The 25227-nt window shown below is 39.4% G+C and overlaps 1 protein-coding gene across 1 annotated transcript in view; it reads right to left on the bottom strand.

Annotated features, from left to right (window-relative positions):
* Positions 1-1397: 1397 nt before the first annotated feature.
* The window catches only part of hs6st3b (heparan sulfate 6-O-sulfotransferase 3b), a 63246-nt gene continuing 39416 nt past the window's right edge, over positions 1398-25227 (bottom strand). Inside the window, exon 2 of the mRNA XM_056390218.1 lies at positions 1398-6150. Coding sequence (XP_056246193.1) covers positions 5388-6150 — 763 coding nt within the window. The 3' untranslated portion in view covers positions 1398-5387. The remainder of the gene's footprint in view (positions 6151-25227) is intronic.

The following is a 25227-nucleotide window of genomic DNA, read 5'->3' as shown; positions in this document are numbered from 1 at the left end:
GCATCAAGCATACAGTGTTTTTTGCAGGGCAGAATTGTGCTAACATTATTGGGATTCAAATATAATGATAGATCTGATTCAGTGTTTTTTTTTGTGTCATTTTGTTTTATTATGGTATTGAAAAATAAAAACGCAGCTGAAGTATTTGAATAAAGTGTAGTGTTGGAATATGCAATCTGATAATGATGTGTTCATACTAAATGTTTTAAAACTTATTTTCCTTCTGTGTACCAGTGTTTGCTAAGAGGCACCAGATTTTGTGCTGACAATAAAAGCTCAGAAAGTAGAGCACTGTCTTCAAGCAATGTTGTTTTTTTTCTCCTTCTTTTTTTTTTTTTCTTAAATCAAGTTATTACACACATCCTACGGTTAAACATGGAAGATAATACAGTCATACCATCTGGGAGGAAATGACTTGCTGCAGTCGTTGGCTGAAATGCTGAGCTAGCCATCCATACTGTACAACCTGAGGGGAAGCAGAAGGTTGTGTATGCCAGTGGATACAGAGCTGTAATGTAAAGTGTGTCTTGGAAAACACAAGGTTATCTCAATATAAGCACTGAGGCACTTTGGTTTAATGGTGAAGAGGGGTAAATGTACTTTTCTTGTAATATTATGGCACTAATTAACACTGAATCTGTGATCTCATAACAGTAACATAATCAGTTTACTGCATTTCACTTCTTTTCAGGTAGTACCATATACAGTACCTATATGAAAAGTTTTGCTAATATACACTAAATTTGTCGTTGCATATTATCTTCTCTTAACAAATCATTACTAGGCTATCAGAGTAAATGTCTGCTGGTATTTGAGTTCAAATCAATTGAAATAAGTGGAAATATCAAGACAGTGTGATATATATATATACAACCACCATATGCTTGCATTGTTACTTGAGAATAAATTTAAATATTCAGATGAATATGCACTGTGCACAGTGAGTAGAACTGTTTTTTTCTGAGTCTGAACTTACATTCTGTGTAATTCCATCTTGACATTTTTCAAGATGAAAAAGTATCAGCAGAGCAGTAATGGCAATATGTTCTGTCTCCATACTGTGAGAAGACAATGTTTGACAGTTTTTCTTTTAATTGGTTGATAGATGTTATTAAATTACAGTCAACATACAGTAATCAAGCAGTAAAAAGGTGTAATATTAGTGTAATATTTACCAGATTTAGTGATAGACTGGTATCCTTCCTGTGGCTTTCCCAATGTATGCTGGGAAAGATTCCAGCCTCCCACATCCTGATAAGCGGATATAGCAGATAGATCTACTATCTTAACTATATGTCAACAAAATCTAGTACAGCATGTGTGCATTTGCTTTTTACAATGAACTGTCTACACAGTAAATATCTAGACTGAGAAAATAAAGGCAACAGGCGGCATGATGTCATGACCATTCAATGCATTTATTTCTGATATCTTATGCAGAATTCACTCTTTTTTTCAGGTCTAACAAGAAAGATGGCTGATTAAATATTACACGCCAAAAGGCTTTTCGACTGTTCATTTCATCACAAGACTTTTAACATGTACATAGAAATTCTTACACTAAGAAAGCTCTCTTCCATTATCACTGAGGTGTTGGTAATATTTTCCATCAGGCAAAGCCATTCTTTAGCAACAGTTAAAATCATATAAATAAACAAATAAATACAGATCAATCAGCTTCACAGAAAAATGCGCTTTCATGAGGTGGCAGTACAAGTTCATTGAAAAGCTCCTTTAACAAAGTGGCATGTCACACTCTTCTGGGAATGGCAGTTTAATTTCAAGTGAAAATCCATGTTGGCTTTCACTTTATTTACACCATAATCTGAGAGTTTTCACTTCTTTAACTTGGACATTGTTGGAAAGACTTTTCGGAAGCAGCTTTGCTGAAGCAAACATTTAGAAATCACAGAAATAATAAGCCTAAATTTCAACAGCACACTCTCATTTTATTTATTATTTTTCAGTAGTTCAGACATGGAGTAAGCAGAGAGGGCTGATACAGATAAATCATAGACAGAAAGTGACAGTGTAACTGGGAAATAGACCCTAACCTCTGGAACCTCTTATTCATGATTTGATGAGATCCCACCCTTTCAAAAGTAAGTTTCTATTTACACATTGTTGATTATGCTGAGGCAATGAATGCACAGTTAATGAGTTTAATTTAGTCTACAATAATTCAGTGATCACACACACACACACACACACACACACACACACACACACACACACACACGCACACACACGCATACACACATATATAAAACTTGGGTAATAGCACATTTACAACACTAGAAGAAGTGTTTCATTAGTGTTTCATTAATAGCTGTACGGCACTTCTACTGCTCATGCAGTGCTTATGCCATCTGTCACTGGGGAACATTGTAATTCCTACAGCTTGTCACACAGCAGTGAAGCATGTCGGTTTATTAAAAGAAATTTCCAAAATAAACGGCCTTTTGGCAATTTCCATTTTAAAATGAAAAGTTCCGTGTTCAAGTAGCAATAGAATTAGCAGTAAATGCAAAACAGTGTAGGCTATATGTGATTATAGAAGTTCACAGATTCTTTTTTTGTCTGAGTAAAAGGAACAATATAACAATGGACAGACATTTTCACTAGTAGGAAAAGCACAAGTGTTACGAATAATAAAATAATGATGGGTCTGTTCCGTCGCCTTCTGGCTAGGCAACTGCCAATTAAATCCAGTGGTTGAAAGTAACTAAGTACATTTACTCAAGTACTGTATGTAAGTTGCATTTTGAGGTACTTCCACTTTGTATTTGTATTTTATGCCACTTTATTCTGCTTCTCCTACTCGCTACATTTCAGGGGGATTTTACTTTTTACCTGACTACATTTATTTGACAGAGATATTAGTGGTTACTTTACAGACTAAGATTGTACATAAAACATATATTATGTTGATAAAATACAACACTTTTTTGAGATTAAACCAGTGGTTGCCAGTGTTTTTGGTTTGTGATTCCTAACTGTCTTCTATGTGTCAGATTTCAGGAAGCTGTTAGCAGTTAAATCTAGCTCCACTTCGACCAGCTATAACAATAAAATGCTGCTTGAACATCTAAAAATGTCATATACAATAATATGTTTTTTCCTTGTAACAGAGCGTGTTGTTGTATCGGTACAGTTGGGACACCCACACAGTCCTGATGATGTATAGCTTTTTGAGGGTTAAAAGTATTATTATTCTCAAACATAGAGATTCTCATTAAGAAGAATATATAAAATGTATTTAATATAATTGGTTATTGTTAATGATACATCAGCATATAACCAGCAATTTAATGCTGCATGTAACCAACAACTATTGTCGAATAAATGTAGTGAAACTTAAAGTACAATATTTCCCTTTGAAAGGTACTGCATTACAAGAATGAAGTAGCATAAAAAATTATAACAAAAGTTCACAGAAATACTAAGTATCCCAATTTACGCATTTGGAGTTAAATCAGATGCTGTCAACATGCTGTTTGACTGCTACATCACAAATGGCTACATGAACATATTTCGTATTTAAACACAGAATGACTCAGTATTCAGAGCTCTAACTGATAGCATTACTTGAAACACTTGATGAAGTGTTATCAACGTGCTATACACCTTGTCTTTCTTCTGCCCCATCCATCCACACACTCACTGAACTCATGCAGACCTAAATGCACCAATACTGCTCAAACAAATCAATCCTGTATTCATTCAATTCATTCGCTGTGCCAGTGGATGAATCACTCAAACAAGACAAAACACGGCTGATTCTTTAAAATGAAACAAAACTGTTCCATCTGAGGTATTTTAGAAGTAACTGCAATCAGAGAAGAAACATGAGAAATAACCGTTGGAGCAGCAGCAGCAGCAGCAGCAGCAGCAGCAGCAGCTATATGACTTCAGTGTTGACATTTAGTGAACATTTAATTTGATAAGCAGGGATTTTGAGTGAATATGAGATAAGAGGCATAAAACACATCACTGACGCTTATTTAACCAGATAAAAGCAAGCCCTCTGTCATCCTCACAGATAGGCGCGCTGATTGGATTGGAGGGACTGGAAACTATCGGGCAGGAGAAATGACAGGCATGTTTTATTTCACAACTATCTGCTTTGAGGCTGGTCTTTGTAGGGCTGGCACTCTACTGGCATTAGAGCCCTCTCGCTGGCCACAGTGGAGTGGCCGTCAGCTCTACAAACATGTAAAAGCAGCCAGTGTGACGGGGAGGGGCATGAGAACTGAATGCTGATCATCTCATTTACAGTCGAGCCACACACCAGCCACACTGACACATTTCATCACCTGTACTATTTACCAACTTTTTTTTAATCTGCATCCCACTACTTCAAAAATGAATTACTCACAAAATATGCTTTTTTCATTGCAGACTACTTGTTTTCATTTCTCATATATAAAAAAAAAACAAAACACAATGTTCTACTAACAGTGTAGGGAAAGACGGAGGTTATTTTGTTCAGCAGGACGTCCCCTTTGTGACTGTGACTGGCTTTGTGACAATGTTGTCTTTGGGAGAGGTGTTCAAATCTGCAAGGTATTGCACTTAGAAAACAATACTGTATATATTGCACTCCGACCAAAATATCAGCATCTGTCTATAATTTGGCTTCAAAATGGGTACTGCATGCATACGACATGGTCCTTGGAGAAGGTTTCATTGGCATGAAATGAAAACAAATAGATATATTGTGTTCTTTATTCACTTTGGTTTACAGTACAGTATATCTTTTGGAAATAATTATCCTCAATTGTAAGTATAATGTGGATGTGTGACATGCAACCATGGGTTCTTCTACAACTACATCTTTCTACCAGTTGCAACAATGACAATGACTTCAATGACATTCTTTAGTTTTGCAGTGAATGCCAAAATTAAAAGAAATGCAGTCTATGGCAGCTCTTTTTGATTAGTTTTTTTTTCTTCTCTCACCTCAGTTTCGTCTCAGTCTTTTTCAACGAATGATAAACAACTAAGGCAAAAATTAAATGACAAAAAAAACAAAAAAGAAATTATAAACAGCATTTAAAGATTTAAGACACCAAAGGGCACTCCAAGGCAGAGCTGCTGTGAGACTCACAGACTTGGCAGTTTTCATAAAGAAACAGCAGAGCACTTGGATCACACTGAAGCTGAGAAAGATAGATGCAGGAGACAGAGTAATGGTGAGACAGAGAGAGAGAGACAGATGATGTGTGCGAGATAGAGAGAGAGAGAGCGAGAGAAAGAGCGAGAGAAAGAGCGAGAGAGAGAGACAGAGAGAGAGAGAGAGTCAAAGGAAATGTTTCATCTAGTCTTTGAGGAATCTCCATCAGGTGCTCTCTCTCTTACTCCTCCCTCTTTATGGGACCAAAGCTTCACCAGCGGGCCACTTGGCTTGTGTAGTCCTCAGTGGTGGTGGGGAAGTCACCATCAGTCGCTTTCTCGAAACCTCCTCTCCCGCCTCTATTTCCGCTCACTCTGTGTTTGGGCGGCCATGGCCTGCCCTGCTCTCTTTGCTCCCTCAGCCAACGCCTCTCCTCGCGCCTCTTCAAACGCACTTCCTGGTGCTCCCTCTGGCGGGTGAACTGGAAACGCTGGAGGAACAGGTCCTTCGCATACTCGTACAACTGCACGTCCAAGAAGTTGAGCTCCTCGATGCGTCTGCGCACGGGCTCGCTCAGGTCCACGTTGGCGGCTCGCGTGCTGTTGATCTGCGTGAAAGCGGAGATGAAACGCAGGCTGAACGTCCGCTCAAACAGGTACTGCGTCTTGCGTTGAAACTCAGTCAGGCCGTAGAAAGCCATGTTCTTCAAGTTGCTCATGGCGCTGCTCAAAAGGATGTGGTTACGCTGACTCTCGTTCATAGAGGACAGGTTGTAGCAGCCAACCAGGCTCAGGTCAGCCAGCATACGGACCTGGCGGTTATTGGCCAGGTTGGATGGGCAGTTCATGAACTCTGTCAGGGTGACACCAGACCAGTCGTCCCCACTGTAGCAGGTGGGCAGCTCGTCTTGGGTGGGCGAGCGTCCATCACACATATGGAGGGCTGTCTTCCATGTGGCTCCACGCTGGACGTGCTTCCACTCACTCAGGTAGCGGGAGACTGGGTCGCGCAGCATGGTGATGTAGTAGAAGTTCCTGCAGCCAAAACAAACACAGTTAGAGAGCTGTGAGCACATCATCATCACAGAGGGCTGCCCTGCATTGTGCTGACAGATGGTGACTTTTGTCTGTGTATGAAACTTCAAGGTTGAATGCTAATTGGCAAACTGAAAGTCTCACTAATGAGATTGTTATAGAATGTCTATATATTGCCCTTGAAAACTAAAGCCTTACATCAAAACAAGGATTTTACAGAACTGGGCTAGGACAGTTTTCTTCCCCCACAGATTTCTGCCACCTGCCATGATGGACAATAATTGGGAATTAAGCCATGATCATAACCGTTGGACATAGAGAAACTGAGTTCAAATGACCCAACTAAATCTCAAACATGTCAATGATACAAAATAATGAGGATTTCTTTTTCGTAACGCAAATCTGCTAAACTTCTACCCATCCTTTGTCAGCCAATCACAGCAGGGCATTTTGCAGGAGAAAACACATTTGGCTGGCATTTTAGCAGCAACTGGTAAATGAGCACTATCCTTATATGTACAGTATACACCATTATCTCTCCCCCTTGGAGTGAATACGCCAAGAATCATTGCTAAAGAACAGTCACTGGACATGGAAGACAAACGAGGAAGCTGAACTTCATCAGTTAAATATGATAAAGCTTTTTGGCTGGAGAAGCAGTTTCTACTATAAAAATTAATAGCAATATTACTAGAACAAAACCCCCCGAAAAATATCAAATAACAGCAAGGGTATAATATATGTCTGATTCTGAAGTTGATATTTTGTTCGGGAGTGAAGCTGCATCTGCCCTTGATGGCCAGGTTGAGGACCTTCAAAAGAGATCCGCTCTGCTGAACCACAGGTATGTCAGAGCGCATTCTGATGGAAAACAAAGATTGGACAGGTGTTAGCCAGGTAAACCTCCTAAGATGAAGTCCTGTGAGTGCCATGTGAATATTTAATGATGCGACCCCCCCTTCCCTAGAGAGCAGTCTGGGCAGATAAAGCTGAGTGTGGCACTGAGATTTCCCACTGACTCCAAAGCTGCTCTCAGTGCTGCATCAGTTGCTTCAACACAGCAAAAACATCCACACAGACTCACCAAAGAAGTGGAAATAAAAGAGCTTCACAAACACACTCCCCTGTGCTCATACTTGCTTGTCCTTCAGGGTTGGATTCTGAAATTGTGCACTCAGTAGAATATTTTGCCCCAACTTTATTTACTTCCTGTTCAATTTTTGTCCTTACTTGTCCTGAAAAATGAGCTGTATGGACCCACTAATAAAACACTGTGATTACATCATGGGAATGATTAGAGGTTAAGTTGAGGAGGGAAATCAATTTTAGAGCTGAGAGTCAATTAAATGATTAGTTGATCAACAGAATTCTCAACACCAGCTGTTTTGATGACTGATTAATCACTTTGGCCTGTTTTCAAGCAAAAACTTAAATATTCTCTGGTTGCGGCTTCTCCAATATGTGGATTTACTGCTTTTGTTTGTGTTGTGTGATTGCACATTTGGTACCTTTTGGATATTTTTCAGTGTGAGACAAACAATTAATATATTAATTGAAAATTGAAAACATTTGTGTGTAATGTTTTTTTTTTTTACCCATGATCTATGCATTTCTCTAACCTCAACCTCCTCTAGTCACTTTAACCCAAAACCTAACACTGGTTTAGTGCAGTGACCACGCGTAGGATGGTATGCATGGTATGAATCAAACCTTTTCTTTGATATCACATTGATGGACGTGGTTTGAGATGAGCACACACCATTAAAAGGAAAATATTTGGGTGTATTTTTGTGCACAAATAGTAATATTATCTGTCTGAACCAAAAATATGTCTTGAGTTTATCTGGAGATTTGTCCAAACACTGCCGCGAGAATGCCATCACTGACAATGTTACCCAGTGTGAGTCAGGCAAGAAGCTGTGATTAGAGCCCTGGTGGCAGCAGCTGTATCCTGGCACTTGCTCCTGGAGTTGGCTGACTGCAGATACATCCTCATTAGACTGTCTCTGGGACATAAACACATGCAGCAAGTGTTGTTTGAGTGCACTCGACAGCCCAAAGGTCAGTTGTGTGCACCATCAGTGTCAAAATGCATCAGCATCAACGGGCCCGTGGAGCTGTCTTGAGGAGGCTTTCCCAGAGTGATACAGATGGCTGTCGAAGAGGGAGGGGGCAAGCTAACAGGCCTCTCTTACCTCTGGCCTGTGTTATCATCAATACCACCCCTACAGTCATTTCACACTCACTATCAAAACCACTGTGAGAAGTTTACCATGATGCTGTTTTCCAGTAAATGTTATTGTTAGTGTAAAATCCACAGCAAATACCATTGGAAGCAGCTTTGATAAGACTAATATTGTACTATTTTGTATGGCAACGCTGTGACAGAGCCACATCCCCTTCCCAAGATTTTTCTCAGCCTATTTTAGTGATGTGAAGTCGAGAACCCAGCTGAACTCTAGTTAATCATGGATCAATAATGGATAGGAGGCACATCGCAACTTATCCTGCCCCAGAATACTCATCTCTACAGCAGCAGCACAGCAGCCAGTCTTCACTGGAGCACAAACTAAATAGGGGTCATTAAACAGAGATGGAAGAGGAATTCGAAAGTATGGATAAAAATGGAAACTAAAGCAAGGAATGATGAGTAGAGCAGATGAATGCGCGGCTGCAGATAGGAATACTAAAGCTTGGTGTAATTTAAATAGATGCAGTTAATGGATATTGCTAGCTTTTGATAAATACATGGATGGAAGACATTTTTGATAGTTATGTCATTAAAGCAATATTACAGCAATTTGAGATGACACATTTTTTTCAGTTATAAACTAAAGAGCTACTTTGAGCATTAAGGAAACAACTCACACCAATCACAAATCAATACTACTTACTAATTCTAAGCAGGTTTTTAGTGTGTTTAAACTGGAAAACTGCCAAACAGGTACACACAAAAGTCAGTTTGCTCACTAAAAAAACCATTGATTCTTGAGTGTGCTGTTGATGGACACTATTTTTCTACTATGTAATGGATAGTGACATAATTCCAGGAAGACCTCAAAAGACAAAAGATAACTGTTCAGTAAAAACACTTTGCTGTCGATTTGCTAGGTTCCGTTTGCAGCAGCGTCCCGAAGTCACAGCTTGTTTGCCTTTGCACGTCACACGTCAACAGTTTAGGAGGCTTAAGTTTATTTTCCTGTGTAGGCTACTATCTGAAAATAAAGTCTATCGCAGTATTAATATATACTGTATACAGTTAGTATTTACTACAGAATTAGGACACAGCTTAGTCTACAGTCGTACTAGCAACTCTTTGAGGCTTTGAGCTGAAGTCAGCATATTAACATGCACTGCACTAATCATCAGCATTGTCATTATCACGAAAATGCTGATGATTAACTGGTATAATGTTTACCAGGTTCACCATCTTAGTTTAGCGCGTTTGCATCCAAAAATCTGCTAATTAGCACCAAACACAATGTGCAACAGATGTTGGTGGGAATGTCATTTTTGCTGGACAAATAAAATGTTTGACTTGATAATGGCACTTACTGAAAAGTAAGAGAATCAGTTTATTACCGTTCATCATGAGGAAAGAAAAATGTCAATTTTATGGTGATGCTGATCACCAAAATCATTTTAGGATTCATCCTTTGGGAACATCTTTACAAAATTCCATGGCAATCGTTAGATTTCGTTAGATATTTCAGCCTGGACCAAAGTTGTGGACCCATCTAATGAGAGACATTTCATGCGCTACAGAGCCACACCATTAGCGTGGTTAACCCCCCCCCCAAAAAAAACAAAAAACAGTATGTGTCTGTAAAGTCTGAATTGTCACTAAAACACTCTTTAAACCCATGCAACACAAATGGAAAGTCTTTGCACTGCATTTTATCCCCAGTACATATCAGTGCAACAGGCAACTGGCTTTTAATTGCCCATAATTAGCCTCAATGACACGATTTCAGCCCACTGCTTCCCCCTGATTGCAGGCTGCTAAAAGGGACATTGTACTTTCAGCCTGAGCACATGGTGTTTGGAAGTGTATGAACTGAATCCCCTCATTAAGACATTCATGTGTGGGAGCTGGATGTTGTTGCAGGTGATTGAGGGTGGCCGAGACAATGGGGAAAAGCAAAACAATATCTCTCTCTGAGCTGTGCAGAAAGTTGTTTAGAGCAAAGGCAAATACAGTGAGCAGTAAATAAGTAGAGACAGACCATGTCCCAGTACAACAGTGGGACTGACTGATCTTGGGATGTAATATGATAGACACTGTGTGTGTGTGTGTGTGTGTGTGTGTGTGTGTGTGTGGTCTGAGTTTCCTATAGAATTTGAGCAGTGCATTAACACCATTAAATCTAACACTTATGAAAGATCTGTCACATTTAATGTCTATTTAATTGTGTTCTGTTTTTTTAATATTATTTTGATTTTTATATTCATTTTAAAATTCCTGCTGTGTTCCCGACTGTATACTCTATACTGTTTATTTCCCCATTGGCATTTTGAGGCTCTCAGCTATGTACAGTTCTTTCTTTCTTTCTTTCTTTTTTTTTGCCTCTATTTGATGGAGTACAGTACAGCACAGAAGCAAACAGGAACTGTGGTGGGAGAGAGTCTATGTTATAATGATGCACCCTGCTTTTCACTCAACATAGAGCCATTAAAGGGACCCTTAATCAACTTCATTCTATGGCTAATGAGATTCTACATTAAAAAACAATTTTCAGCTGAAGTTAGAACAGTTTTGTTGCTTTCACATGGGAGATTTCTGCAGGTGTTGTTTTGTCTGTGCTCATCTTACTCATCCTGACCCTAACCCACTGGTTTAAAGCGAGCTGAGTTCAGTTGGCAAAAGGTGATGTGACATACTTCAGTATACAGATCAGCATTAAAACTAGTCACCGGTTTTAATGTTGTGGCTGATCTGTGTATGGTGCGACAAAGTCCGTGTTTGGAGTAGGTTGGGATGGGTGGATGGATCGACCAAACAAACCCATAGTTTTTAAACCAATAGCTAGTCAGCTAATAGTTTCTTTTGTCCATGTCCGTCCCGCAGTCTTAACCACAGTTACACAACAGTTAGTTCCGACCAAGTAATTTTATTGGACAAGAGTCATTCCATAAGTGCTGATATGGAGTAAAACAGCACTGGGACTTTAAACTACATCACTCCGCCTTACAGGTGCTCTCTTAACCGTTAATTAGGGTTACATTAACGGTCGGTGTCTATCTTAGATTGTTACAAACTTTGCAAAGATAAAAAATATTTCCATAAATAACATTTGAATTAAACTATGTATGATTGTCGAAAAATGATGAAGGGAAGAAGTCTAGATACTTCACACCTGAGGTAATATGTAGACAAGGAAAATGTTTTTGTGTTTCTTAGCAACAATCCAGTACCAGTCTAGTTGCGGAACTATTTGTCTTGGCGTGAACAAATAAGTGATGAAATAAACAAACTAATCATAATCTGTTGTTGCTTATTAGACTAATATGGCGCTCGTAGAACTGTTGTATAAAAGCAATATCACACTCGACATCATGATGTTGTTCTGAATATCAGCACGTCAAGTCAAATACTTGTGAAGTGTTCTGGTAAAAATGCTGCTATCAGTAATTTGCCCTTCGTTTAATGTTGTTTTTTCTCACATTTTTATGACAAAGCCCAGTACAGCTTTTCTGACAACACATTATGAGTCAGTGTGAAATCAAATCAATGATGTTGGAATAGGGCAGTGTGTTAAAATCACTGCTATAACATTCAGTACCTTCGCTCCAGATGAAAAACATACCAATCATTAGAGCAATGTTTCCAGGGGTAGTCTCCTGAAGACATAGTACAGGGTACAGTACCCCATGAGAACGGGGTATTCCTGTAACTTTGCACCTTACTTGACTCCTGCCCTTTTCTCTACTCTGCTTCTCCTCCATGTCCTACGGACATTTGTGTTCCCTACGGATCCATAACCTTTTCTTAAAGGTTGTCACATTAATCACGCTGCTGATTTCACTCGTCAATCTCACCCTGTATCTCTTGTGTTTATCTCTCGTTATGCTGTGCATGGCCCGTCTTCACTTCCCTCCACTTGAGGCACTGCATATAAACACGCTCTCCTTCCTTTGTTTTATAGCCTTTTCCGAGTGACTCCTCATTCAGGTAAATCATGGTAATGATAAGTGTTGATGAGACAGGAAGGCAACATGGTGAGTTTGATTCTATCTCAAGAATCAATTTCAGTCTGGTATAGTTTTGTATTTTAAGATCTGAAATTAACAATAAACAAGAACTCTTGCAGGCTGCTTCTGAAGACACATTATTAAACACCATGGTGACCATGGACCATGCAGTGTATTAAAACAGGTTTACTGAGTGCAAATATACACTTCATATAACCCTGTTTCCTTGAAATGATGTTTATATACTCTAAATCTGCAACAGGAAATGTGTTCTGAAGGGAAAATAATGCCAATTAGATTACATTTTCTGTTAAAATAATGATGACATTTTCTTAATTAACAAAGTTAAGTTTAGTGTAGAGAATGTTGAACATTATAAACATATCTGAGAAGTCCCAACAGGCAGTTATCAGGTTGTGTTGTCTCTCAGACATGATCTGAGCAGTACATTTGATCACAGTTGATTTTTAGCAGTCAACAGCAGGCCTGAATGGGAATGTGGTTATGCCAGTGGCACTGCCTTCAGCTAAACTACCTCAGCTCTCAGTGAGCTGGCCCCAATGCTCCCCCTTAACCAATAAACAGCTCTAGGGTTGCAACGCAAGCACTTCAAAAATACACAGGTGTATGGATGCACTGAGCACGAGTACCCCTCATTCACTATGTATTACAGTGTAGAGTTGTTGAAAGCTTGGCTTCATGCAGAGGTTTGAAACACAAAAGTCAATGTAAAGGACAAAGTGTTCTAGTTTTGAATCATGAGGAATAAATTTGTTCTACAGCAGATATGACTGCATACTGTTGCTGTACGACTCATCTGTAAAGCTTTATGTTAGAGGAACACAATACCTAAGTGGATGTCTAAGAAGTAAAGGCTGAAAACACTGTCATATGGCTTTTCTCTCTACCAGGAGTGAATAAGAGTATGAGTCACTGGACTCAATAATGGTGACAAATGCATGTTTAATTTCTACAAGTATCAACAAGATTTACAAATGTGAATTAGGCTAATTAAATATATGATCTAATGAAAGGGTGACGAGTTATGCTATCTTTTGAAATTCCAAATTAATGAGATGGAACGCTGGATGTTTTACAGTGAACTGAGAATTCAGTCTTAGAATTCAACACAAAAGTAACCCAATCCACACTTCAGGTGATCTGTGCACACACATCTAACAATGTGTAAATAGATGCAAAAAACGCAGATTTTGGGGCATTTATAGGCACAGGAAGCTCTTCGGAAGCAATATATGTAAAATACTGATATTTATTCAAGTTGGAATTAATTTATTTATATAAAATGATTCGAACTTGAATAAATACCATAGACAATGCATTTGTGAACACCATAAGTAGCTCACAAATCGTCGTGTGCATTTATAAACCTGTTTTTTATTTGCAGATCATGAAACACATACTGTAATACTGAGTGACTATTACCTCTTTAATTAATATCTCTCCATAAGTGTGTTCCTGAGTATTGAAGGGAAAGAGATTATTATGGCCATGTAACCTGTGTGAGGCTCCATATACTCCTCTGCTCCTATTCAAACCTTTTCCTTTTTTTTTTTTTTTTTTAACCATTTCTGACATTAGGTCAAATGAAAAGCCTTCCAGAATGATGTATGCCCACATCTAATTGTGTTTTTTTTCCAACATCTAATACACATCGTGCTGCATCCATTATTCTAAGGTAAAGCAGTACCAGTCAAAACAATCAGAACACAGCTCTCTGAGGAAGTTTGAATTCACAGCCCCTTGAGAAAGAAAGGAAGAAATAATGATTTAAAAATATGTGTTACCTAACAGGATCTGCAGTGCAGACAAACAATGTCAGATTGAACTGCTCATCGGTTTTAGATCACAGTACGGAAAAACTCATCTCACTTAACACCATAAAACAAGACATTTATTTGCTCTGCATTTCACAGTATACAATGCTATGTTAGACTTACACAAGATACAAATACAGTATATTCCAATAAACAGCTTCTTCAGTTTGGGACTCTGAGTTTGATGAATGTCTAATGCTGTCTTTTAAACAACACAGTGACATTAACTGATTCTTTAATGGTAACTCAAATAACTTTAAATAAAGAGGCAACTGTCCATTTAGTTCCCCCTTTCATTCAGTAAAGATAGGACATCAGGTTATAAGTTGAAAAGCCCTTCACACCTCGACAGGTATTGTAACAAATTTGACATGATGAAAATAAAAGCGAAACCTTCTGGCAATTATATGTTACTACTAAATGTGTGTTTTATTGAATCCAGTTCGTCAATGTATATTGTATCCGTCCCTATACCACTGAAAAAAAAAACTGACCTTGGTTTCTTTACAGTTAGACTTTGACACATGTAAGCTTGCCTCACTGAAATTACATGTAGAGGAAAAAGGAAAACACTTGACTAGAAAAATGTTTCTAATCTATTATATAGCAGCTAATTATAATGCCCCGTTTAGTGAGAAAAATAAAGTGTTTGGAGCTGCTGCTTTATAGAGGGAGGCTTCACTTAAGTGCGTTTTAAAATATACTGAGACATTCTACATGGACAGGATAGAGATTTTAATTGAAGGGACTGCCACACCAAATCTAACCTGTTTATGTAAAGGCAGGGTTTCCATCACTTGAGTGAGAGAAAATCAGGCCAGGTTCATATATGAGATGCGGCTTAATGTGTGTGATGACTCACTGGGTTATGTAGTCAGACTCGCTCGACATGTCTCAGCTTGCCCCTGGTTCAAGTTATGCAAGTGACAGCTTTTATCAGTACTGACCGAGAAGAGATGATAAGAACGCTACAAACACAGGAGGCAGATAGCTGTATTGTGAACTAAACTCTCAGTAGGCTTGGTGCATACAAAGAGTAGATTCTGCATATTGTAGGGTCTATTTTGCCACACAAACCCTTTGTGCGGCTTTATGTGGGACTGGTATAAAGAATGTACTTGACATTTACGTTATAATATAAATGCTTGTCAAATTTGAACATGAATCAAATTATCATAATTCACTGTTCATTAGCACAAGCCAGAAAGTTATACTTGGGTTGCATATTTGCCTACAAAATGTTGGCACATGACTTTGTGGTATATTTATTTTCTGTTAAAAAAAACAAACTGTTTGGACCAAATGTTGCATTTCATCACTTAATTTTATGTTTTTATTTTATAATATTACATTTAAGTAAATAAACTAACTTACTGCTTACAATTTAGCATGGCTGAATAAGATTCTTAATATATTCCAGCTATTGTTTAATGTTCACTTATAGCCAGTGAATGCAATTTCATTTAGAAGGGCCAGAAGGGCCAGATCCTTTGCTAACACATAAACTGTCTGCTTCTGTTGGAGGGTCCTTACTGTTAGAAGAAAGTTTTTCCTCCCCACTTTTGCTAAGTGCTTGCTAATTGCGGGAACTGCTGGATTTCTCTCTGAAACATTGTAAGGTCTTGACCTTACCCTGTAAAGTGCCTTGAGATAATATATGTTATGATTTGGAGCTATACAAATAAAATTGAATTGAATTGAATTGAGCAATACAGCATAATGGTTCTTATGGTTTAAAAACAATTGTACAATGATCCTTTTTTTTTTTGCATGTTTTGATGCTGAAAAGCAAATAATAAGCAAATAACTATTGAATATTTCCATTTTACCATATGATACTCAGAGGAAAATACTAAAAATAACCATAACAACAGAAATACAAAACAAAATAAACATAAAAGCAAACAGGATGTAAAGTAGTTAAAAATCTCTCCAGCTTCAACAACAAAACACTGCTTATAAATTGATGCATCAATAATTATAATACTCCAGTTATTTAATATATACAGTATGATGATATAGCCTCTTAAAAGGGTGATTCTGTGTAATGAATACTTTTACTCCTCATACTTTAAGTGTATTTTGCTGACAAAACGTATGCATAATATTCAGTAAAATGCCAAATACAGGACTTTTACATCTGTGAAAGAGGAGCTTGGAGAAGAGTCTGAATGAACACCAGAAACAGTCAGCACCAGCTGTCACAGCATCAACTCGAAAAGGTCAAAAGTCATCAACCAGGAGTCAGGGGACAGCTGCAGAAATGTCGAGTAGGACATTCACATCCAAAGGACATCTTTAATGATAGACTCGGGCAGAGATGGGAACTCGAGGCTTCAGCACTTACTAACCTGAGACTCGTCCTCAAGAGACTTGAGCCTCGACTAGAAATTTGGGACTGGTGAACCATCTTTACCTTATTACCTCCCCTGCGGAAGTAATGTGCTCACAGATTTCTGTCTGTTTATTTGTCAGCAGGATTATACAAAAAGTACTGATTTGCACTGAACTTGGTGGAGGGCTGGGCCATGGACCAGGGAAGAACACATTACAATTTAAGGCAGACCGGGATCATTTTCTTTGACTTTGAATTTCTATGTGACGGCCAGTCTGTCCCTCCGTCCGTCCGTCCGTCCATACTATTCTCGTGGATATGATATCTCAGTAACACGTTGACGGAACATCTTCAAATGAATGTTTGTGCTAAACATTCATTTGGACTCAAGGATGAACTGATTAGATTTTGGTGGTCAAAGGTCAAGGTCATGGTGGCCTCACAAAACACGGTTTTGGCCTTGTGAACGCAATATCTCCGTAACGTCTTAAAGGAAATTCTTCAAATTTGGTACAAACATTCACTTGGACTCAAGGACAAACTGATTAGATTTTGGTGGTCAAAGGTCAAAGGTCAAACTCAGTGTGACCTCACAAATCACTTTTTGGCCATTACTCAAGACGTCACACAGCAATTATGAGGAGTGGCTAATCAAAAGGCATGAAAAGATTCCTGGTTGGCCGAGCTGGTTGTTGGGCTGCAAGGGCGAAGACGAAAAGAGAAGAGGGAGCGAGCGAGAGAGAAAGAGCTGTGTCGTGATGATCGGCCCAGTGGAGCAGGCCGCACGGCCCACTGTGGCTCTGCGTGGCCATCATCTACCTCACGTCTGCCTCCCCAGCAAACGACGATTAGTTTGGTCCCGTGCGGCGACAGACAGGATCAGAGCAGCAGAGTGAGTTTAGGATCTCAACTGGCAGTGAGTCCAGTTTTACAGAATAAGCGCTAGGCAGAAGACAACAGGAATCTGGTGTGAGTTGATTTAACGGGATAATGTTGAATAGCTTCGTCTTCTGTGTGATTAACTCAGATGTACAGAATTCTATTGAAGGAAACACCTTGTGAAGGGAGAAAAACTACTAAAACTAAAATATGTTTGGTGCTGTATTTACTGCTGTACTGTTCAGTCTGAACTTTACTTACTTATACACAGGAAAGAAGTGCAGATTGCTCTATTTCATGTATTGTTCCAATTCATTTATCCTCTGTTTACATGATTCCTTGCGAAGTGCGACACAGGCCTATATGATGGTGTTTCCAGGTGGGTTTTCGGCCTTGGCAGAGCTCTGCGCTCTACTGAGCTTTTTTTTTTTTTTTTTTTTTTTGGCATATTAACATAAAGGAAATGTCTGATGAGTTGAATGTCATCCCCTTCCTTATTAAGATGCATACCTATAGAGGTAAAGGAGTGGCGATAATGCAGTACATGCTTTGAATCCCTTATATATGGCAATGCAGGAGATGATGGAATGCTCATTACAAACATTAGAGACTTGACTTGGGCTCTGTAGCTCAAAGACTTGAGACTTGACTTGCAAAAAATGACTTGCGAGGATCAACAGGGGTTGTAATCTCCCCCCATATACGACCAGTTGTTGTTATGTGACATATGACCCACACGTAGGACACATGACGACAACTGAGCCATCTCCATGACAACCGAACAAACTCCCTCCGCTAATCCGTGGACCTTGAAGTAACATTATTTTGTCGGATATTTTTTTCCATTATTTTGATCTGTTTGCCCAGAACACCGTAACTGGCCATTTACCACGAGGTGAGAACCTTTTGTGCTATTTTGAGCTGGAGAAACAGATATTTCTAGTCTCAGCACTGATGCAGCTGTCAGACCACAGAGAGTGTAAAAAGTAGAGATGTGATTTGGGGATATTTGCTCTTATATGAAAATATAAAATATATGAACCAAGTGATATCCTGTGCTGTCACTGTCACAAACCTGGCTGTTTCTGATGTTGCAGATATTACTTGCAGCAGAGGAATCATCTTCTGCAGGATACCAGCCATTCGTGATCAAAAGGATACAGCAGTGTAGATATTACGTAGGAGTATGACTGTTTCCGACGTGAACTGTAATGACACTGTTGTGTTGCTGGTATGAATCTGCATTTTGTTCATTACATTTGAAATATTTTCCAGTAGAGAATGCCGCTCGGCTTCGTCACGCGGTCGTCAGTGTGAATCCTGATGCGACTGCCCGTGGCCCACAATGTGCCAAGGAACATTTAGTCGTCTACTTTACATTCATAGTCTGCAAGGCTTTCATTTGCACAAAAATCACCGCGTATGAAGGCAATTTAGCTCTCTCATTAAAAAGACATAACCGCCTCAGAACTTAATGGCATCTCACAGTAAAAGAGTGAGCCTTTGGAGTTTTGAGATTACATCTTACATCTTGTCACGCAAAATAAAAAAAAAAAAAGGCGTAACTGCTGGTATCACCACCGTTTGAATGAAAATGGACAAGAGAATACTGTGAAGTACGGATGTACTCAGACGTTGTGTGTATTTGGTAAAAGTTTGCATTTTGCTGCAATTGCTATTAATAATTACAAGCAGTTTTAGCTGTGCTTGTGGCAGAATATATGTAATTCAGGTGTTTTAGTCAAATAACATATAACATCTTCACAAACTGTATCAGTAATCGTGAGATTACCCACAACCCAGCATGTTGCCTTTCACAGCGCCTTTTACTATAAAATCTATCACATGGGAATAACGCATTGTAGTGTAGGCTTTGTGAAAAGAACTTTCTTGAATAGGCTTGGTTTCCAAGCAGCATTGGTAGTGGATTATAATTCATCTTGATTAGTGCTATCATTTACCACTTTAGCGATGTTACAGCAGGTGACATGTGCGTAACCTTGTGAAAAAAAGGTGAAAAAAAAGAGCCCTGAGTGCTGCACCATACACTATGAGTAAAGATGCTTAAAGAGAAATCACTTCTCCAGGTAATGACTTCCTCCATCCCTGAGATCTTTAATTTCAGCAGTCATGAAAAGTGACATTGATATTACCAGCAGTAAGGTGATGGAGACTGATGGGGACTCTACTTTATCAGTCCACTTTATGAAATGTAAGGTTACGTATACGCTGTATTCCCAAAGCAGAACGATACAGATATTCAAATGTGGTGTGTTTTGAACATCAGCACAATAGATTTGTTTCGGTTGTTCATACAGTTGTTGAATGGCTTGAACCTGGGATTATGTGGCAAGCTCTTGCCTTTACTGTGTCCCTGGTGAGTAGATGTCCTTGGTCTGTGAGACCACGTGCGTTATTCAGCATGCAAGGTCTCTGCGGTGCAGCTGTGCATCTCTGCGCTGTCCCGCTTCTCTCAGACAAGATGAGAATGAGACTGGAGACATGCATTATTTGTAACTGATACCATTCCTTAATGGTGTCTGCGTTCCCCCTGGCAGCCCATAATGGACCGTTTTTGAGGTTCTCGGCATCTTGTTCGGCTTTTTGATGGTGACGGAATGGGGACAGTGAGTGTCACCTGGGAAGAAACAAGAAGAACGATGGGACCTTTCATTTACTTGTCAGGAAACTGGCATTGCTAGCACTTGACATGGTGTGCATACAGAGAGTGCTCGTGCAAGGAGTGGCAGATAACAAGGGGGAAAAAAAATTGCGCTTTAAAAGAGAAACATTTGAATCTTTCCTTTACACTAAAAAAACAAAAGATAACAATGTCACACGTCCAAAGGAGAAATTGAGGGCTCATTCATCACATAATTGTCAGCACTAATAATTAAAAAAGAAATCCAGATTTTTTTTAATACTATTTAAGATTTGCATTTTTTCCACAAAAGTCATTCATTGAATTTACATTCTGTTATTATCTCTGTATGGTAGTTTACTTTGTTCGTGGCTGAGTGATTCCAATGATTTAAACAGCAATCATGCGCAGGGGGATGATTCACAGGGAATCATACATGCACGTAATCCACTGTTACTGTTTTTAATTTTATGTCATCTCATAAACATGTGGTGGCTTTTATTGTGCAATAGTTGCAGGGAGGCACAGCGTATTGGTCACTGGGGCTAGCTCATCAAAAATGCATCTCCAAAATGGGACAACAGACATTTTTGTCATTTTTTCATTAAGGAGAGAGCAGTCACAGCGGGCTGTTAGATGAAGAGTTGCAGGCAACAGGCTGCACGCCTCAAACCTCTCAGGTAACAAACTTTTCTGTGGCGCTGCTGCTGCTGCTGCTGGCCTCATCAAGCTGTGTGCAGCATGAAATCAGCCCACAGTTGTAATTACTTTTGACTGATAATAAAACAATCTGAGTTTGAACAAAACAAATAGCAGCTACTCTCCTGATTTATTTTTGATAAAATAGCTCCTCAGCTCGCATTTCCTGTTGCATTAAACTGCATTTGCCATTAATCCTGGGTGTCACCGCGTACACCTTGAGACTGAACCAGCTATCCCTTCATCTTTTGGTTTTCATAAAGTCAAGATTACTACGCAGCACAGCTCGCAGGACAACCTCCCCGAGCTGAGACACAAGAAACCACTTTATGGATGGTAGCGATGATAACCAGAGCCACGTAACAACCGGAACACAGTGAGTGTGGAGTGAAGTCTCAGGTAGCTGGATGCTTTAACAGAATATAACGTCGTTAGAGGTGAAATCAGCACACACTCACTGCTCAGATATGAATTACCCCCGCAAGCTGGGTAATCGCATGCCTCTCTGCCTGTATGCTCTTTGTGATGTTCATACACCCTGCAGACTGACACAAAGGTGCCTGATTCACAGACATAAAATGTAACCTTGCTGCAATGAGTGGCAACATATAAGAGTAGCATCATGTAAGAGGAAAAATCTTTACCAGGGGCAAGACCTTAACAACAAGCTGTATCCTCTGCGAAGGTGAATATACCTATACAAGCTAAGGTTACAGCTCAGGAATGGGATGGCACCATCTTCATTCAAATCTGAGTGGCTGCGTATCTACACTGAGATCTGTCGTCTCATTTCAGCTCCTGGGACAAGCACCTGTTTGACCTCCTCTGCTTGTCAGGCTCCAGAGAACAAAGATTTAAGTGGCAATAACGCTGTGCTGATACAGCTATAAAACTGTACTAGAATTATAATAGATCTCATACGCTACTTTCTAATTCTTCTGATTCTTCTTTACTGCCATGAAAGGACTTCTGAATGTGGTGTGTGGATACTCAATAGGAAAAATGACTGTAAGAGACAGCACAATAACTGTACAAGATATGTATAAAGTATAAGTTGGAAAAAGAAATCTGAATGTCCCTTTACATTGGCAAGCGGCTCCCTGCTGTCCTAACTGCCTCGCTATAATTTGAAACCAATTAGACACTGTAATATGACGGCTGGGCTTCAATTACCATGATAGTGGAAATCCTCCTGTCTAATTATGCTCTCCTTTTAATCTTTCTCTTTCAAAGATCTCTTCAGCAGACAGCGGAGGAGGAGACAAGGCGTGTACTCGCGTGGTCTCTGAATGAATAATACAGCCAGAGGAGAGGCGCAAGTACACAGACTGGCAGTGGAAACCACAGTACATGTCACATCACATAACACAGAGCTGAAGACACTGAGAGCTTTGCATGCTGCCATGAGAGTCTTACGTCTCTCCAATATTTCCACTCACACAACTTCAGCTCAACAGCATTTCATCCACTCAGTCCCTCACCATATGCAGTTAATGTCCCAAAAATATTGTTCAAATTAAGCAGGAATTGTTTTTTATCTTGATTATGGAAGTTCATTTTCATCATGACCATGACCATCATCACCATCATCATCATCACCGTGGTTGTTTGAGAGACACAGTGAATGCTGAGGTAGCAATCTCTGGTTCCTGCGTGAAAAAAGGAAGGGATGGGGAATTATTAATATCACCCACAGGTGCCGACATAAAAAATACTATGTAGTGATACTTCTACATGGTGGTTTATTGTTATTGTATCTCTACACACACGCAGTTTCAATCCACTCTAGAGACACGGCTACGGGATGGAAATGTCGGTATGTTCTTCACTTTGGCCCAAAATGAAATATGTCAACGACTATCAGATGGCTTGCCATGATATCTGGTACAGCATCACAGAGGATAAATCCTAGGGACTAACTTCTTCTCTAGTGCCAACATGAGGTTGACATTATTGTTTTTCAAAACTTATTTACGGGGGCATTTTTTGCCTTTATTATGATAGATGCAGTGAGAGAGAGATTCAAACCCTGGCTGCGGTAAAGACTCAGTCTTAATGGTATGTGCTCTACCAGATGAGCTACCGCATCACCCAACATTTTTGGTTTTCAAGTGAAATGACTCCACAACCCTGGGATGGATTACCATGAAATCTGGTGCACACGTCCATGTCCTACTCAGCATGGATCCTAAAACAGTAACTTTGGTGATAACGACTTTCCATCATGTGCTATTGGTTCAGAACCTGTGAAGTGCAGCCTCAGCTTTATGTACTCATTAGCACATGCTAACATGCTAAACTAAGATGGTAAATGCGATAAACATTATATCTGTTAAACATCAGCATGTTATGTCACAGTGAGAGTGTTAATGTGCTGATGTTAGCATTCAGCCTTAAGCACTGCTGTGGCTAAGGACCTCTCAGAGCTGCTACATACTCGACTCATGAAGGCTCGCTTATTTTAGTTAAAGCTGAACTGAAACCGACATGAACTAATGTTTTTGGCCCATTGATGACAGTGCAACAACCTGCAACCACGACACTGAAATACTATCACCATATAAAATTGATGATGCTTATTTACACATCCAGCAGACACAGAGCTGTATCAGTAATTGTGAGCTTAACCACAATCGAGCATCTTACTTTTCACTGCACCTTCCACTATAAAACCTATCACAAGGGCCACCTGGTAAATGTCAGTCCAACACGGACACCCTTTTTTTTCTCTCCATTTAGCTCTCTTTAATGCCTGCCTCTTTAGCTGTGAAATACTCTGCTATGTTTACTACGTAGCTAGTCAATACTTTTGTCTGTCTGTTGTTTGGTGCTGAGCAGGTAGCTTGGGTTTATCAGAGGATTTTCATTTATAACAGCAGTCTGCTGTGGCTGGAAACAACGCTGATAAGAGCCATAAGACTGAACAAATAAAAAACTCTTAATGTGCATGCTATAAAGTAATAATAATAATAATAATGATGATAATCATTATGTGCTACAAGACACTAAAATGCTGGATAAAAGCATTTGATACGTTGTTAGTGGAGTTAGATGAGTAGACTGACACCACTCTCATGTCTGTCAGTTGAATCTGAAGCAACAGCCAGACAAAGCCTTGCTCTGTCCAAAGGTAACAAAATCCGCCTGCTAGTACTTCTAAAGCTCACTAATTAACACGTTATATCTCACATCTCACGTCTCCGCTGGTTGCCTGGAAACCTTACGTTGACTCCAGGAAGTCAGTGCACCCGCTCATGAAATACTTGGACCACGGACACTGCTCCAGATTTGCGCATATGTATTTTTTCTGGTTGATGGCTGACATTAGATAATGTGAGATATTAATAATTACATCACATACTGTAGTTGCACTAAGTAACTCAACAATGGACATGCTTCTCTGAGTCAACTATACAAGTACACACTCCGAGTTAATAATCTTTAAATCCATAAAGCTGACGGGGACAATCTCCAGATAATTCTTACAATAACTTCCACAATCTGAAGTGCTTTTATGGTTCCTGCCTATTGAGCCAGACAAAGTTATGATGAATACCTTTAATCAAGAGCAGTGGAGCTGGCGCTGATTTTATGACGTTATGATTTTAGTGTAAGAAACTGGGTGGTCTGCAGCACTTGGCTTTATTTGACCTGCATCGGCAAAGAGCTTATTACCTCTGTGAGAAAGAGATTGTAATACTACTAATAAATATTTTCATGTTATTCCATTATACTATGGTCAATATAGCTTCTTCTTTCAGTGATCACTTTTTATGCAGCTCTTCCAAATTGTATAGTAGCTGTAATCATGATATATAAAAGTTTTAATTTCCTTTAATGCACATTTCTAATGGGTTGACTCCTCTGCCAATTTAGCTGTCGGCCATGTTGGGTAAATTGAAGGAAAATTGATGTGGAAACATTTTCCAGCACTAAATGGCCTAATACTGAATTGGCTCTACTTTTGCTTGGGTCTTCCATGTTATGCGAGAATGAGCAGCTTTTGGTATATGTAAATATACCAAAAGCTGCTCCTTTGGACACTGGACTTATAACAATGCTGCATTTCAGTGTTTGAACCAAAATTTCCAGCCAGGTGGGACCTGAAATATTACAAAGTGAGTGCCTCTTAAATATTAGTGTGGCTGAGAGAGAGAGCCATGTAGATGAGGCAGATTATCTAACTTTCTGAAGCTCATTTTAGTCTCTGTTTGGCACAGAGGATCAAGCCAGCAGCATTGGAAAGGTTTTAACCATGGCTATAATCCCTGCCCTGCCGAGAGTCTGTGGAATTGGAGGAAAGTGTGTGTGTGTGTGTGTGCGTTAGTGCATGACTGAGAGAAGGGGAGGGCAAGAGAAGAAAGGATGTTGGGAGAAAAAAATCAAGGATAAATAGATAATGAGAAGATATAGAGAACATTCATGGTGTACAACGTTGGTTCTATTGTTAATTCAGGGTTATAGAGCTAGTCGATTAGTCGATAGCCAAAAATGAA

The sequence above is a fragment of the Seriola aureovittata genome, chromosome 11 (genome assembly GCF_021018895.1).
Source record: "Seriola aureovittata isolate HTS-2021-v1 ecotype China chromosome 11, ASM2101889v1, whole genome shotgun sequence".
Taxonomy (NCBI): Eukaryota; Metazoa; Chordata; class Actinopteri; order Carangiformes; family Carangidae; genus Seriola; species Seriola aureovittata.
The sequence above is the reverse complement of the archived record's forward strand: the minus strand, read 5'-3'. Positions and strand labels throughout refer to the sequence as shown.